General features: G+C 34.6%; 1 protein-coding gene across 1 annotated transcript; it reads right to left on the bottom strand.

The window, feature by feature from the left end:
• Window positions 1–11012: 11012 nt before the first annotated feature.
• LOC117325280 (ribosome production factor 1-like) lies at window positions 11013–19680 on the bottom strand. The gene is made up of 10 exons (XM_033881395.1): window positions 19552–19680; window positions 17435–17491; window positions 16953–17033; window positions 16527–16622; window positions 15920–16073; window positions 15095–15177; window positions 14443–14621; window positions 12222–12348; window positions 11872–11918; window positions 11013–11776 (listed from the first exon to the last, which is right to left on the bottom strand). The coding sequence occupies exons 1-9, from the start codon at window positions 19669–19671 to the stop codon at window positions 11877–11879; spliced, it is 939 nt and encodes a 312-aa protein (XP_033737286.1). The 5' UTR covers window positions 19672–19680; the 3' UTR covers window positions 11013–11776; window positions 11872–11876.
• Between the last annotated feature and the right edge of the window lie 2 nt (window positions 19681–19682).

Raw genomic sequence — 19682 nt, forward strand, 5'->3', positions numbered from 1 at the left:
TAGACGTATGTTACTCGATAAGTTTACTATCATTGATACGAAAGGCTGTCCTATTTCATCCATCATTAATTTGTCCTTACCCCTCACATTTCATGATATGGTTTTACTGTTAAAGATAACCTCATAGCCTATGAATGATCACAACCACACGATAAATTGGATAATATCTGCCAGTCCTTGTCAACAAATGAATGCGTTAAATTTGAATAATTATCCTGTATTTGTGTTTCGTGAACTAATGAGTATGCGGACTCCTACTTACTAACGCCAAACCAACATCAAATTATTTATTGTAAAAAAAAGACAATTGTAAAATTGTTGTAATTAATAAAACATTGCGATTCAGTGTGTAAATATAAAATTCTGTAAATGTTTGCTTCTGTTTTCACGGAGAAAGTTTGCATGGTTTAGCTATCTGCCAGCGTCTTTTGCAAATGGCTATTTGAAGGATAAACGTCAAAATAATTTTGAATGTAGATCATGCAGGGTAGATGTATGTATTTGACGTTTTGAACGCTTTAATTGTTAAAAGAAAACCTTTTGTTATGTTTATTTTATGAGATGATCAATCATATGGAAGTAGTAAATTTATCGTAAACACTTGGCGTTCACACGTTTACTTCGTGCTCCGTCGGATTTATTATCGCCTCAATTAAACAAAATAACAGGGTACTCCTTCGTAAATTAAAAAAGGAAGAATTTTACAGAGCACAATTTTATTCTTTGACAGATAGCGAGAATCAGCAGAAGTTGTATGTAAATAATATACTAAGTTATTATTTATTATCCTAATTAACAATACACATTAGCTCATTGGTGTTATTAATGTAATGAACATAGGTAACAATTAAATGTCAAAAACATCAATGTAGAAATACGCGTGTTGACAAATATGATAAATAGAGTTCTATATGAGGCAGGAGGTAAAACACACACTAAACATCACTAAAGCTTAATTACAAAACAGAGTTTAAAGTGCTAATAAATCGTAACATAATAAATGATAACATAGCAGAGAGTGCAGATTTATAGAGCTTTCATTAATATACGCATTGACGTGGGGAAAATATGGAAGCTTATTTCATGGTAAAAATCCAAGGTTACTTTTATATACGAATATTGACTACTATCCTGCTGACATAGTGATTTACATAGCTTAATATACCTATATTACAAACTGATATCAAACTGTGTGTCGGTTGTTTTTCTCCATTCATATAATATACCACCACAGAGGATATACCAAAATTCTAATAAGTCTGGGTATATTTCCATCATTACCGACATATCAATGCATATATCATTACTCTTATTATGAGGAAATATGTACCAGAGCGTACATGCCAATGTTTTACATAAATTAGTGCATACTGCTAAACAAACAACTTTGTTCATGGCATTTTGATGTACAAATATGAACTTTGAAATAGTAACATAACTATCCATCTTTTTGTATTTATTTTCGTTGCACTAAATAGAAAAGGTTTTGCTAATTTCATTTTTTAAAATAATTCCACGATATTGTTTTCTTTTAATATAATATATATACAAATGTATTTGGTTCTAGAACTTTTTTAACGTTTCATTCAGATAATGAGCAGAGTAACAAAATAAATTTAGTGTAAATTATGATGAAATTATGTAAATAGTAAAGACAAAGAACGATAAATAATAATATTTGTGAATACCAACTTATTTACAAGAACCTGTAAATCAAGAACCCACCTGATGGTTTACGGCTCCAAAAAGATTTGTGGCTATGTGTTCGGCGTGCAAGATTTAAGACCAATTTCTACAGATATCAAACCCTAACCCGCCATCGCCGTTCTTAATTTACGACTGCATGTGCGTCCCCAGCCACTTGTTACGTCAATAAAACCTCCCGCCTCTGTATTATATAGAGTTAACCAGAGTTTATTAATAGGAATCAGAAGATAACCCCACTCTGGATAAGAAAGAACAGTTCTCCGCGTATTGTACATTTGATTAATATTTCGGTGAGTAGGTTTAAATCATTCTATTTCCAAACCTTTCTGGTGATATCTAAAACAGCTTCTGATTTGTTAACACCATTTGATTGATAAGACTGCGATAATAATTGACTAATCATATAAGATAGAGAAAACATGCGTAAACCATAACAACTAAAACTATGTGAATCATTGGTTCGGCATAAACACGCCAGGTATGTACTGGGCAATGGTTACGTAATATAAGGGGATTAGAGAGTAATACCTCGGGGGAAGATAAATAACACGGACGTATTCATGGTTACTACATCTGTATATAAATTATAACAATATAAATGTAGTGGTAATTGATATATCAGAGTAATTTATTTTCCTGCAATCCTCAACACTCATCTGTTTTATGAATCACTTGAACAGAATATATCCATGTGATTCATTTGTACGGTGGTATTTATATTTTGTTTTGGCTGATTATAATGAAGACCTTATCAGAATAGGTAAAGGAAATCATGTAAATTCCTTCAATTTCACCTAAAAACATATTCGCAATAAGTTCTCTTTAAATAACAAAACCTTTATCAACCATGTCGATTTGATATACTCTGTAGAACTTTTAATCAAGGAAACTTCAAACTTTTCAACTTCAGTCACTTACAAAAGTACCTCAACCACTACTTACAACGTAACCCACTAGGACAGCTTCCAACCACGTTGTACGATAAGTATGGTGATATTTAATTGGATATGGACATATTTTGTATGGTGATAATTTTGATTAAATATGGATATATTTTGTATAGTAATATATTTAATTGGATACTGACGTATTTTGTGTGGCGAATTGTTTGGTTGGATACTGACGTAATTTTTATAGTGATATATTTTATTGCTTACTGACGTATTTTGTAAGGTGATACATGTATATTTGATTGGCTATGGATATATTCTGTATGGTGATATATTTAATTGGATATGGATATATTCTGTATGGTGATATATTTAATTGGATATGGATATATTTTGTATGGTGATATATTTACATGTAATTGGATACTGACATATTTTATATGGTGATATATATTTAATTGGATACTGACATATTTTGTATGGTGATATTTTTTATTAGATACGGAGGTACAATGTATTTTATATGGTGAACTATTTAATTGGATATTGAAGTATTTTGTATGGTGATATATTTAATTGCATACTGATGTATTTGTATGGAGATATACATACATTGTAATTGGATACTGACATATTTTGTATAATGATATATTTAATTTGATACTGACGTTTGAGTTATTCATTATTTATGAAATTGTGTACCGAATGTATTTTTGATGTTTTAGATACATTTGTGTAATCGCTGATCTCGTTTTATAACAAAACTATAATAACGTTTGATTTTAGTTAATACATGATATGTACATGGTTTCATTTGCCTGAAAAAAATCAACCTCGGACGATATTTTTCTCAGGTTAATAAAACCATACATTAACCTAATCAAAAACTATTATTTAAAGTTGGATTCCGGTATAATTTGCGTGATGATATATTTTATGAATTGCGATATACATTTATTTTATGTAGGGATAGACTTTTGCATAGCGATTTATTTTATTGGATATATTTTGTCGGATAAGCACTTGAATTGCTAGCATTTATCGTAGCCGCATACTCCCAAATAACCTAAAATTCGAGCTGCACATATGTATTAATGGCAATCCAAGATACTCATTCACGCTCTCCTAACATCAAAATAACGTTGCTAAGTTGTATAGGCAAGCTGTTTGAGCGTGTAGTTTATAAGCATGTTTTTAATTTCTTAATCAAAAATGACCTCACATACATTAATATCAGTCTGGGTTTCTACCAAACCATTCCACAACTAATCAGTTTATTGAGCTACATTATTCAATAATTACTTCCTTAGAAAATTATGAGCATTCTATTTTATTTTTTGTGACTTTTCAAAGGCCTTTGACCGTGTGTGGCACAAAGGTCTAATACACAAGCTTGACAATTATGGTATCTTCGGACCTCTTCTTTGGTGGATAACTAGTTATCTTTCCAAAGGACAACACGCTGTTTTCATTAAAGATTCATTGTCTTCGTTTAAGACTATTTTGGTTTGTTTTTGTTTAGCGTCCTATTAACAGCCAGGGTCATTTAAGGACGTGCCAGGTTTTGGAGGTGGAGGAAAGCCGGAGTACCCGGAGAAAAACCACCGGCCTACAGTCAGTACCTGGCAACTGCCCCACGTAGGTTTCGAACTCGCAACCCAGAGGTAGAGGGCTAGTGATAAAGTGTCGGGACACCTTAACCACTCGGCCACCGCGGCCCCAGTTTAAGACTATAAATGCTGGTGTTGCTTAAGGTTGTTATCTGTCCACTTTTCTTTCAATTGTACATAAATGATATTTCCTGCGATCTTTCTTCTCTGTCTTAAGCCTTTTGCAGATGATACCTCTCTTTCCTATTCGTAAAATAACTTAAATATTATTGAAGCTGAGGCAAAAAGTGATCTAAGAAAAGTTTGGTCCAATGAATGGCTGATGACCATCTCAAATAGACAACTTACATTTGCTCCTTCTTTCACATTTGACAATACCCTCATCCAAATCACTAACCAGCATAAACACTTGGGAGTTATTCTTACCAATGATTGTAAATGGAATATGCATGTGGGATATATAGCGATCCTTCGTAAATTAAAACTGATTTTAAACTATAAAATATACCTTACTTATATACGACCTCTACTTGAACATGCAAGCGAAGTAAGGACAACTGTGGTACAATAAAGTCATTGTTATTAGAAAATTTAGAAGCTGCAAGAATAGTACCAGGGATGCCCATATTTACAAAAACACATTTCTTATACGAAGAAACCGGATGGTTACCCCTTCGCTAAGAGAAGAGACGCTTGAAAACTGTCTTTATTTCATCCTATAGTTGATAATCTGGCAACGTACATGTATATTGGCAATGTAGTTCCTAATTATTTGTGAAATGCACAACTGCTTAGAGAAAAACAATTTCGTTTACAATTCTCCGCGGCAAAAAACTTTATTTCCTTCTACTTCAAATCTTTGGAACAACTTGAATAACAATGTTAGAAACTCTCCTTTTTTAAGTTCCTTCAAATCTAATGTAAACAAATATATAGCAGTAAACAATATAACGTTTTTTATTATTATGTAATCAGCAGTTTACTAGCTATGGTCCTAGAAAACAAAACGAGCAAGTTAACTAAATTACGATCTTTTTAGAGCTAATCTCGTAGATTCGTCTGATTGTCAATGTGGGCATCCCTGTGAAGGCTGCTATCAATGTTTTCCCTAATTTGTCCCTTGTATGTCAACCTATGAAGAACACTCGCTGCTGACTTGTTACAGTACGGTTCTATAAAAGTAGATGTTCTTTGTAAGGGTGATTCTCCAGGTGACAATATAAAAATCGCCAAAGCTGCACAACATTTCCTGAAAAGGTCGGGAAAATTCCATATCTATTTTTCTTATCCCCCCCCCCCCCCCCCCCTCCTCCTCCTCTCTCTCTCTCTCTCATCGGAAAATAATATTTCTGATAAGTCAATTATTATTATATTATTATCATGATTACTGTACATCTATATCACTGTCATTAATACGGGAGAAGTCATTTATAAGTTGTTAAGATTTATTGACTTATCCTTTTGTCATTTTATGTCAATGAAATATGTTTAAACTGAATAAAAATAACAATTTGACTGGACGCTTGGCCAGGGGATCCTTGCGACATCAGTGTATAAAAATAACTCGCCGCATTTATTTCCATCGCGAGATTTGTCACGGAGCCGAGTACCAGGCTACAGCAACGTAAACTACACATAAACATGGCCAGTGGTTTACTTATCGAGTATACGTGAACTTGCCTAATAAAGATTTCATTTGAACATATCAGCAAAATACTCTCGTAATAACTGATCAATATAAACAAAAATAAAAAGTAATACTGAATTTTGAAATATAGCAATCCAATATATGCATCCGGCAAAATCGGAAATCCGAGTCTATTCCTTTTTCTTCTGTTGTCAAGTTCGAAGGAATCAATTCTTTTCCTAAGGAAATCCAGGGGTTTTGCCGATTCCAGTCACTTAACGTTTCCTTGTAGCAGAATCTGTCTGCGTTTTGGCAGGCACGCGCTTTCAGCGTTCGGCTATTTTGTGTTGACTGATAACCCGCCAGTTGCATTGTGGGACTAATTTGCATGTAAACTTGGTCCGTCGGCCCAATTATTATTTTTGAACATTTCCCGTATACTTTCATGAATACACATTTTCGTCCAGTTTTTGATTCGTGATAGTTTATTTGGTATATTATTTATCCTGAAAGTCTGAAAACTGTAAAGTGGTCAATTGTTAACAATCACATATTTCTTTTGGAGTATGAGGCTTTAACTGAGCAAAATAAAATCACTGAAAAATCAATTAAAATTGTTGATGTGTAGATAAAGAATACCGCCATTAAATCAGCGGATTAAATGGACTACCCCCAGAGACAGTACTCAGACACATTGCTGATTGGATAGCTTTGGATGATAAATAATTCCAGTGATCATATAATAGATAAAGCGGCGAGTGATTTGATATGATGATGTTCCAATACCAGGTCAAGATCACACGCCACACAACTGGACAAACGGGACAGCTATCCACACACATACTGGATTCTTCATACTCAGAATTTTACAATCCGAACAATCGTATACGGTATGATGTAGGTTCACATGATGGAGAACGCTACCAAAACGCGCATTGTCCTACTAATGTACGTACTGGTTAGGTAAAAGCACGCGTGGTTTACTCTAGGGGTAAAAATAAGCGGACTGGTTGTTTTAGGTGAATGAGAGACATTTGGTGTTGAAATTATACAAGTGTAGCTACATTATGGACACTACAACGTTGTTATCGTACCCGTTCAATAAGCCTTTTATTACAATAAACAGTAACAGTTCTGCACAAATCTACGTAACAGACGATCTTTTTCGGACGTTTATTTATTATTTCTTGTGTATAGAAATATTGATCGTAATTCCGACTGTTTTTGGTAACAGTCTGATTCTGATCAGCACATTGAAGTTCCGACGCCTCCGAAAAGACATGCATATATTAGTGGCAAACCTGGCCGTGTCGGATCTACTCGTGGGGATAGTTCTCATTCCAATGGATGTCACTCTCTTGAGTTTACGCGATCAGTTGTATGGTAATACAAAATACCTCTGTCTCATCACGCTGTCTTTGAACATCATATTCCTGTTCTCGTCAGTTCTGAACCTCTGTCTTATTTCTATAGAGCGGTATATCGCTATCGTCCACCCATTTGCTCACTCAAAGATGTGTTCAGAAAATCGTCTTCTCAAGATGATCGCTGGAAGCTGGACCATCGCCATAATGATCGGTGTTTTACCTACGATTGTATGGAATAACTGGCAGGCGTCGATAAACTGTGACGCTGAATTTGTTTTGCCTTTTCCCGTATAAGGCCTCGCTAGACTTTCTACTGATTATTGTCATAATGGCAAATACATTCATGTATACAGTTGTTGTTCGCACTGCCTGGAGGCAGATACAGAGAGTAACCATGGAGATTAGACAGGTTGGTGGTGACCATGGCAGGTCTAACCAAAGAATACTTAAGAGAGATTTGAGAAGAACCAAAGTGATGATAATAATATTGGGAGTGTTCATTGTCTGTTGGAGTCCCATATTGCATATGTGTTCTAGTAAACACTTTTACCGATTCTCAGGTTACAACCGTCGTGGGGAAATTTCTGTTTCAACTTGGTATGTTAAACTCTGGTCTAAACTGGCTCATTTTCGGATTTAAGAACAACGAGTTCCGACATGCATTCAAACTGATACTCAAGTGCAGTAAAATAGAAAATGATAATTCTTTAGCAATGACATCTAGTACCGATAAGATCCACCGGTCTGTGTCAAATCAACGAGCCCATTCTACTGTGAAGACAGGGTTGCATGTACCTACCAACGATAAGACTTCTAATGTCAGATCCAACAAGAGTGTTAAGTCTGTTGTCCAACCGATGGTATCCAGGAAAGATAAAGCTCCCAATGCTGGTTCTACTGTCCAACCGAAGGTACCCAGGAAAGATAAAGCGCCTAATATTGGGCCCAACAAGAATTATAATTCTACTCTCCAGTCGAGGATATCAAACATCGATACAGCTCCTAATATTGGGTCCAAAAAGAGTGTTAAGTCTACTGTCCAACCGAGGGTATTTATGGAAAATAAAGCTGCTAATATTGGTTCCAAAACGAATGCTAATTCTACTGTCCAGCCGAGGATATCAAGCAATGAAACAGCTCCTAATATTGGGTCCAACAAGATAACAAAATCTACTTTCCAGTCGAGGACATTCAGTAAAAGTCATGATGTTGGGTCTAACGGGGCTAAGGGTACCAAAGGTTTAACGACTGTCAAACCGAGGACAAGACGATAAAACCTTGTAGTGTCGGGCCCAACATTAGCGAGATTACCAAGTTTCTAACTTAACCGCCGAGGACAAGATGATGAAACCTTGTAGTGTAGGGCCCAACATTAGCGAGATTACCAAGTGTCTAACTTTACAACCGAGGACGATAAAACCTTGTAGTGTCAGGCCCAACATTAGCGAGATTACCAAGTGTCTAACTCAACACGATAAAACCTTGTAGTGTCGGGCCCAACATTAGCGAGATTACCAAGTGTCTAACTTTACAGCCGAGGACAAGATGATAAAACCATGGAGTGTCGGGCCCAACATTAGCGAGATTACCAAGTGTCTAACTTAACAGCCAAGGACAAGACGATAAAACCTTGTAGTGTCGGGCCCAACATTTGCGAGATTACCAAGTGTCTAACTCAACACGATAAAACCTTGTAGTGTCGGGCCCAACATTAGCGAGATTACCAAGTGTCTAACTCAACACGATAGAACATTGTAGTGTCGGGCCCAACATTAGCGAGATTGCCAAGTGTCTAACTTTACAGCCCAGGACCATTAGTTCACTGATGTACCAGCTAAATATAACGGAATATAGTGGTCGTTTCTGATAAAATAACAGGGTCTACATTAATGTGGAGATACCTAGGAACATTACCTTAGAACTACTTTGATTGACTCTGGGTATGAGGTCAGAAACATGAAGTGTTCCCTGATTTCAAAAATTAATTTTTGTTTTGCAGAAATGTTTTACATGTAATTTCCAAAGAGTGTATTTCAATATTATTAAAAAACATGTCATTTCAACTCCTGTTCTCTTTGTATCCTTATCACATATGTCTGTGAACAAATGCATGTAATAATTGTCTATGTTGAAGCAACAAAGCTAGTAATTATTGTACGTGATCTTGCAATAGTTCATCATTGAAATCAGCTGTACACACTTAGCCATGTCACTAAATATTGCTGTAGAGACTGGTGGGTTGTAAATAGTACTAAATGTAGTGGATATATTAGTCCTCGAAGTCAGTCATTATATCCTGCATGCTACATGTACTTGTACATGTATGCACGCATTTCAAGCTCTTTGAAAAAGTATCCACATAATAAACTTCTGAGGTTACTCTCCTACTGTTTTATTAGCATTTGTTTTGACACATCTTAATATCCTTAACATTCTTCAAAGTTTCCATAATTTTGGTCCCAAGTATTACTGACCATTCCTATCATGACCAAACATATTATGCAGTTATGCAAATTATAAGTGTGTCATTATTGATATATCAAAGGTTCTACTGCCCTTGTGGGCCTCCTGTAATGTGATATTACTCGGTGGTTTCCACACAAGCCTTATCTTTATTCTCAAGAACAGTGACACCACTTCAGATTGTTGTCACCTGTATTTAATGAACCACAATGTCTTAAGAAAATTTACAAAAGACATGACAATATTGAGATGTATAGCCAAAACCCTACATCATACAGCTGTTTTGTCCATCACAAACTTGTCAGTAATGTCAAGGGTATTACGTATAAGTGTGGATATCCAGGAGACTATACAGGAAACACACAAATGTTGAAAGAATGTGAAATGGGAGGAGCAATAGCGCTTTCATTCAATAAATTTCATAATTTTCGATTTTGAATTTCAAAAGAACGTCATGTAATTTTATTTAGTATTATCTAATTTCATTTTCTAATGGTTTCTTCCATTTGATTATTTCATATTTCCTCATTCCTTTTGCTTCAAAAACTCCTCCTTTATTCCAATTATGAACCATATCAAGGTCTATATAGCCGTAATATGCATTAAAAGAAAACAGAATTAAATGTAATGTGATTTAAGTCGGAATATGTACAAATCAAAAGTCTCAATTGTTAACTATAGCTTTGTAATTGTATTATTCATTAGATTATATTTACATTCCTAAAGTGGTTTGCTGATATGAACATACCAAGTGAAAACAACAAACATATGACAATGAATACACTATGAAAACCGTATGAAAACATTGTCTCTCGTGCAAATCACTTGATTAATCGGGTCATATTAATACGCCATCAAAAAAATAGTCCGCCTTTCAATTATGAAGATATTGTGTTTTTGTTGCAATTTGTTCACATAAAATAAATATGATTTGAATTGAATGATTGTATTTAATATTATTTTTACTTTTATACTTCTTTCTTTTTGTTTTATACAAAATTAAACAAAAAAGACCGGAAAATGCGGAACGACATTAAAACAATGGCGTGGTGCATAGGCGGGATCTCAAATTTTTCTTTTTAATAAAATTTCTCGTTTTCTCGATATAAATTTTTTAAATCAAGGTTATGTAAATATATGAATTGAATAGATTTTTTAAATTTTCATTGCGGCTATGAATACCAGTAGCTAGCTACTGGTATTCATAGCCGCAATGAAAATTTAAAAAATCTATTCAATTCATATGTATAATCATAAGAAAACTGAAAAGTTGTGGATTAGGGAGCTTCCTATTAACCAGATGTGAAAGAATTAAATGTATTGATGTATCAAGCCAACTTTAACAACATTTACTTGAAATAAAACAATATTTTATTATTGAAGTTACAATAATAACACATGCACAATCTCCGTCACAACAGTCAAACATAATATTATAGGAAACTATTTCACTTTCCTGAATTGTTGTCACATACAATGGATCATTTGAAATGTAGTTTATTTAATATTATCGCCAACAAAAGAATATGTCTCTGTACACACCTGTGTACCTGAATCATGATCAATGGCTGCTGTTTTCTGTTGTCAATTTGACTCCCCCAATGCATAAGGAATAGAATTGTATTTCGGTCTCTGGATTTCCACAAATTCTACAATTCATCTAGTTTAAGGTACGTGTACGAGAGATAAAAAAGAACAGTATACCATGTTGTGTTTTGTCACAGAGGATTCCCCATCTATTTGTATGTATAAGCTGTATACATGGTACATACATATATCTTTCTGTGGGTAGGGTGTTTTTGGATAGAGGAATTTTCCTCATCATGATCCCCAATCCAATTGCTTGAGTGACCAGTTTTTTATCAATGCTGACCAGCAGCGTTCATAATGTTATGTCCATGACCACAGTTAACACCATAACTGTTGTTATACCCCTTTCCTACCCTCACAGAAACAATGACCAGGGCTGTGTCTATGTACACATTTAACAGAGGCTCTTCAGGTGGTAACAGTCAGAGTTTCAGGTGTCAAAGGTTCAGGACAAGACCCAGAATCAGCATTTGGTTTATTAGTTGTAGCATGTTAAGCAGACCAGTTGGAGTTCGGGCTTCTCTGTGTTGTAGCATGTTAAGCAGACCAGAAGAATTCTGACTTCTCTGTGTTGTATCATGTTAAGCAGACCAGTTGGAGTTCTGGCTTCTCTAGATCTGTGCTATAAGAAGAACTTCCTCCTACTTGTGTCCATTTCATGGCGCTGAAATAAAACATTTCATTTCCCAGTTAGTTTTTTTTTCATTTTGTTTTCATATACAGAAAGAATAATACATATTAAGACTGTAAATAACATCAACTGAAGTAAAAATCTTTTACCACAATTTATTATAGGAACATTTTTATTTTTTTATTTTAATTATCAATACCCCAAATTAGAATTGATTTTCATTCTTTGTTGAACCATTCCTAATAGCACTCTTACAAATTTAACTTTAAACTGGGTAAGAAAAAAACAACCACTCGATTTGAATGTTTGCCCAAATAGTTTGAGATTCAATCTTACCTTGTGAATCCATTCATATTCTCCATACTTGGAGTCAAAAGTGCCTTTTTGTAATGATCGTAATTTTAGTGTAAATCTTGGTCCTAGTTCTTGAAGTCCCGCCTTCTTGGCATTCCTAAATACATACCTATAAAACACCATCAGTATATACTAGTCAACAGTGTAAACAGTGTTAACACATACCTATACAACACCATCAGTATATACTAGTCAACAGTGTAAACAGTGTTAACACATACCTATACAACACCATCAGTATATACTAGTCAACAGTGTAAACAGTGTTAATACATACCTATACAACACCATCAGTATATACTAGTCAACAGTGTTGAAGCAGGACGAACAGTGAAGGGGATATAAAAGGTTTTACACTTTGAAGATAATGATTAAGTATTGATTATATCTCCTATATTCTGAAAATGATTATAAAATGAAACAAAAAAATGTTAATATTAAAATATTATTTAAATTTTCACAATGATCACACACCACTCAACATGGACTATTCACAGAGCTCATCATATATTTAAACTTTTGTGTGATAAACCTTCAACATATATAGCATATTTACAAACTACCCTCCCGTTATTGATTTAAACAAACGTTTGGAGGTTGACTAGAAGAACATGCCTGATTCCATCACACTAAATCATAATCAGCAAATTAACCTTACAAAGATAATCAGTTTGTTAAAGTGTTCCTGCTCAATGGCTGACAGATACTTGTCAATAATCTCGGTCCCTCATGGGAGTTGGGATGATTACATGAGCCTGCTCTCACTCATGAATTATAAACAAACTATTCTCTGGGTGTATAGGTGAAAATATTTTATCATCATTAACTCAAGAGCATTAGTATATGTGTGGAGTACATGTGTGTGATATGTGTGGTATGTGTGGTGTAATCTGTTGGAGACTGTCCATCATTAACTCAAGAGCATTATTACATGTGTGTGATATGTGTGTGGAGTACATGTGTGATATGTGTGTGGAGTATATGTGTGTGGAGTATATGTGTGTGGAATATATGTGTGTGGTGTACATGTGTGTGGTGTAATCTGCTATAGGCAGTCCATCATTAACTGAAGAGCATTATTACATGTGTGTGGTATGTGTGGCGTAATCTGTTGTAGGCTGTCCATGATTGGCATTCATATAGGGGATGAATGCTTAATGCAGTGATTAAAGAACTCTGAAATTAAAATCTTGGACTAATGTTTCTCATGTAGGATGTCAACTTGACAACATTATAAGAATCTGCTGTATATCCATGTCGTTTTACAAACAAGAGGCCTTGAGGGCTTGCGTCATTCACCTTGATATTTCAGTAATCATGTACACCTATAACACCTAATAACAGTTTTATCTTGTGTGATAACACCTAATAACAGCTTTATCTTGTGATAACACCTTATAACAGCTTTATCTTGTGATAACACCTAATAACAGCTTTATATTGTGATAACACCTTATACCAGATTTATCTTGTGATAACACCTAATAACAGCTTTATATTGTGATAACACCTTATACCAGATTTATCTTGTGATAACACCTAATAACAGTTTTATCTTGTGATAACACCTTATAACAGTTTTATCTTATGATAACACCTAATAACAGATTTATCTTGTGATAACACCTAATAACAGTTTTATCTTGTGATAACACCTAATAACAGATTTATCTTGTGATAACACCTAATAACAGTTTTATCTTGTGATAACACCTTATACCAGATTTATCTTGTGATAACACCTAATAACAGTTTTATCTTGTGTGATAACACCTTATACCAGATTTATCTTGTGATAACACCTAATAACAGTTTTATCTTGTGTGATAACACCTTATAACAGATTTATCTTATGATAACACCTAATAACAGTTTTATCTTGTGATAACACCTAATAACAGATTTATCTTGTGATAACACCTTATACCAGATTTATCTTGTGATAACACATAATAACAGTTTTATCTTGTGATAACACCTAATAACAGCTTTATCTTGTGATAACACCTAGTAATAACTTTATCTTGTGATAACACCTTATACCAGATTTATCTTGTGATAACACCCAGTAACAGCTTTATCTTGTGATAACACCTAATAACAGACTTACTTATATTTGGATTACTCATGTAGGCCTAGCCTGCTATCTAACCGATTTGTATAAATGTTATACAATACAATATGTTGAAATGAACAGACTTACCTGTGGTGCCTGAAGAAAATGAAGTCTCGTTGGTTATGAAAGGTGACTACTCTACGGCCATTGAACTGTGGATCATGAGGAAATAAGGAGGCAAACATGCGTCCAACACTGTGTCCAAGCCTTGTATTAAAGTTGTTTAGAATGACCTCTGGCTGATGTCCGGTCATTTCTCCAACCCTCTGTTATCAATATAATACATCATCAGTACAACATAATATACATAATATATATCATATCAAATGGATACAAGTTCTCATTATCTTTTTGATAATCTCTGTTTAAATTACATGTAAATGTAGCTGGACAAATGATCCTCTGAGGAAGACATCTAGTTTGCTCAGCAGGGGACCCTTGACAGGAATGGTATGGGGTACTCCAAACTCCAATTGATAAACTGACAATAACATACAAGCAACAACGCGAGAGACTGTTAAAATTATCAAGAGATATGACAAAAATTATAAAAAAAGGGTCTGAAAACAAAATGCCACAACTCTATATATTACAGAACAAACCCTGATTTCAGCATGTGACACTGCCACCCAAAGTGATACTTTATACAGAATTTATAGGTGACAATACAGAGATAGTGTTATACACTGACAGACAAACCTAACCAACGGTAGGATAGTCTTAAACTTGTCAACCTTACCTTGATTTCTGTTGCTAGCTTGACATTGCTCATTTTAAAGTGAGATGTTGGTCCATCAGGTAGATGTGTTAGAACCAGACCATCTATGTACTGTTAAGGAGTGCTCTCACAAGGCTTCCACAGGCAAGTAAGGCTTTTTTCTTATATCAGATCAATATAACCATAATGTTTAAAGGGATATTCCTTGTACTTGTGTTCTTATGGAAATTGGATGCCTTAATTTAACACAAACATTGAACGAACAAACTAAACTTTTAATTTGTTAAAATTTCTGTTTAGAACTAGCTAGCGTAAACAAAGTACACACTTTTGTATTTACCCAATAAGTCACAAACAACTATGATCCAGAGACTCTTTAGTTCTGGATTTCCCAATGCGCTATACAAATGTATTTAGATGCCTGATGGTCTAATTATATATTGGCTGGGGTATTCCTTCCAATGTTTGCTTTTCCAAACTGACCCCAGGAAAGATATTAAGTCATTAGAAAGAGTTCTTAAAAGGTACAGAACAGCCAGAAATTTTCAAACTTGCATGGAATATCCCTGTCAGTAAACACATTCAATAAGTTAGTTTAAAGATTTGTTGCTACATGTAGCATGAAGAAAGTTTTAGTTACAAGCTGGCTCGCTTTTTCATCACCAACTCATTGCTGCTAAAATAATAAAAAACTCTTTATCAATTTTATTGCTTTATATGGTTATCCTCACAAACCAAGGAATCTTATTCTTCTATTTTCATTTGAGCATAATTTGCCATGGATTATACAGAAATGTCTGGTTTACCTAGTAACATTTAACATAGGTTTATCAGATAAAAGGATATTGGGTTGTTTATGGTTCTCATTGATAACCATAAGATCAGTGAAATCTTTGGACAAGGCTTGTGGGATGATCTTCTTCAGGTCAAGTCCTCGACGATAATAAATCTCAGAGTTTGGGAAACATTTCTTCAACTCCTTACAAAACTTATTAGTTCTCTGAAATTAAATAGCCGCTGCTGTAAAACATGCATACACTAATATATACCAAACTGTAATCAGCTCAAGACCAATATACAATATAATAGGGCTGAGCCTGGGCATCCATCTGACCCTTGATTTTAAGCAATTTCAGAAGTCAAATCACTATTTCTCAGAAATCTGAAAGGTAATACATACATGTTCCTTAAATCCAAAAAGTCAGATATAATTTTGGGGAGTCATACTCTCAAAGGATGCCCTGGGCTTAATCATGTTTTTTTTTAAATACAACTGTGTGGATTAATTTTTTTTATGTGAAATATACATGCATAGGGATTTGACATTTCATATGGGTTTAATAGATTTCAATTAAAGCAAATTCATACTCTTTCCAAGAAAAAAGATGGCAGTGAACCCTTATAGGTACAGGTAGCTTAGATTTAACATGGTATCTGGGTAATATTATCTTACAGAACAAGGTCTGTCACTAGTAGTTATGAGTATTTTTGGTGTACTCTCTCGTCTGAAATAGGTAGACATCTCATCTTGGGCTTCATCCTTCATCACCTAGTCAAAATGAAAAAAAAAAATCTTAGAAAATCCACGATTTTTAGAGAAGTTTTTATATTTACTTACCAGGAAAATAACCCCTCAAATATACATGGTCTCCCCCACCTCACCCAACTAATTTCAATTTGATGTCATCATGTCTGAGATACCTATTTAAACATTTTAAAACACTTCTTGATAAGTATAAAATACAACTACTGAAAGATCCATTTACTGCAAAGCATTGTCTTTTCCTGTATTAAAATCACATGAGATGAAGTTTTCAAAAGCACACAGTCTATCCAGAAATGAGATCAGACTTAATTCAAGACTTAGTTTCACGATTACCTCTTCATCCTGTGCATTCACCATAGTCTCATCATGGACTCGCATGCTCTCTATTGTCTTAGGAACCTGCTTCGGTGGAGCCTAATGGTAAAGAAAATAAAATAAATTTGATCACAAGTATCACATTTATTCTGAACATTGGGAAGTTGGCCATGACACAAATGTACATGTGAAATTACCTTTAAACATCCAAATTGTTTATAGATTTATGTATATTCACATAATTTTTTTTAATAGCTTTTAATAGATAATATTGTATGATTTTAAATATCTAACGTTAAGCAAAGTTAATTGTATTGTAATCTAGTGTATTGCAAAAAATCAAATCTACATTCAAAAGTTAATTCAAAATATGTTTAGTTTAGTCTTATATGTTTATAAGTGTGAATCATCAGTGATGCCTAAAACAAAGACTAACAATTGTAGCATGGACTAAAACAATAAGATTAGCTAACCAATCTTAACACATGATCAAACTTTACCTGGTCCCCTAAAGCTTCAGCTTCTTTCTTCTTTTTCTTCTTGTCTTTCATCTTTTCCTGAAATATGTTTAATAACTACAATAACTACTGTATACTTAAATTATTCTAAGCATAAAGTAGTAAGACATATCCAGAAAAAATATTACTATAATACTTACTGTACTAGTATCAACAGTAAAAAAAGATAGGATTAAAAATTAGCTACTGTACCAGGTTTTCCCTGTAATTTTGTTATGCAGGGTCCCAGGGACTCTCAGATGTGAAAATTGAGGGTCTTGGTTGTAAATCCAGGAGTCCCATGACATTGTAAAATTGACGAAATCATGGTAAAGCAGTTCTAGCTTCCACGTTGGTCATCAGGTATATAATAACCATTTTGCCTTAAGCAATAGAACAAAATAAATAAATGAGGGTCATTTGTTTTTAATGTCTTCTTGAATGATACTTTTAAGTAAACAAACTGTTTTATACAATTATGCTGATGACAACACATTGTCTTTCCGCCATTATGAATTTATGACCCTACTATTTTAAAAAGTGTGTTGGAAACTGAAAGTGAATATTTGAAAATAACTTTATGCTAGCTAACCCTGACCGGTTTCAAACCAAACCAAATGGTACAGTAAAGCTACACATTCTGCATATGCTTCCAGTTGTGTAATAGCTGCTATCACCGGTGCTGTCTAAGTTTACAGGGTGTTTACTTTGGAGACGACAAGATCTTGGTGAGTTACTGGAAGTGATTTCTATCTCAATATGTATATGCCCAATCAGAGTGGTTATGTGATGCAGGGATGTAGGTTGCATGTAGGACCAGAAACCTGGGGACAAAAGGGGCTGTACAGTGATGAACGCAGGGACTTGCATAGCTGGCCAACACCTCGGGGAGGATAGTCTCCGAGTCTCCACCAGCATTGCTCTGCTAACGTTGCCACCAGGTACTGACCGTCACAACCACACATTGAGCTGACAGCATCACACCTACGTTAGGGTGTAGGGCACATTACAAGAGGTTGAAGTTGGCTTGAATAGTGCAAGGGTTATGGGTCACTCTATGTGGTATTGGATAGGGGTTAATCACTACTATCTATAAGCTCAGCTCAATTAGCAATTTGTAACCATGTAGGGGTGGGTCTATTCAGCAGTAGCACTTTAAAGTGTGAGAATACTTTACACAAAGTGTTGATTGGATTATGATATGTATACTCCTCCACATCCGACGGACTTGGGTTTTGAGTGAAGCTTACTGTAACAGCAGGCAGTTGGTTCACTGGAATTGTCCGCTGGCCATTGTCGTACTCCAACAATGTTAGAGGATTACACAATGAGAAACTTATGACGGGCGCCATGTAACCTCTAACTTCCCAAGGCTGACTTGAGCTTACACTGCACAGAATGTCAAATTTTCTGAGTAATGATTTTGATTATATCAACCAGCTAAATCACATTTAAATTATTTAAGATGTTATGTTATTATACTCTTTTTCATGAATCATTAATTCCACAAAAGTATCAATAAAAAAGAGGCGCAATCATGATCGCTTCATTCTGGTAAAAAGTCTTGATTGAAAATCAGGGCGAAACTTGCGCAGTGTCAAATAGGGTTTGGTTGCTAAAGGTTAGTTGGCATCAGAACCAAAAAATAGCCAGAGACCTTTAGCTAGCTAAAGAAGCCAGTGTTGGTAGATTTGGTAATAGATGACAAAAATACTATACGATCACTGGGCTTTGTCTCACCGACGCTGGCCCGGAACAATAAGTCTGGTCGGACCCTCCTAATTACAAACATATCACAGTAAATAATTAATGTGTTCTATTATTGTACATGAAAATAACCACAACTTAACATTATAAATCCAGTATTCATACATTTTGAAACCTTATAAATTTCTTATCGATGTATAAAATTACTGCGTTGTACATCGATAACACAGATTCCTATAAGGTTTTAGAATGAGTACTGAATTTTTAGAGTTGTAGTTGTAACTTATGTCACATGTTACTCAAAATCCCGAAACTGACTCAAGTGACTGATCCCCTTTGATGCATGTTTATGGTAGAGCATGTACGTATCTTGTGATGATATATGTGACAATAATTTATCTATTTGCTTTCACCTTTCGCTTTTCAATCTTCAATTTTCTGTAGGCAGCGTTCCGCAGTTGTTTGTTCTTTATACTCGATATATTCGGTTTTGGTATCTCAGGGACAGCCATGCTTACTTCACTTGACGCCATGTTTCTTTTTC

Source organism: Pecten maximus, chromosome 4 (genome assembly GCF_902652985.1).
Source record: "Pecten maximus chromosome 4, xPecMax1.1, whole genome shotgun sequence".
NCBI lineage: Eukaryota > Metazoa > Mollusca > Bivalvia > Pectinida > Pectinidae > Pecten > Pecten maximus.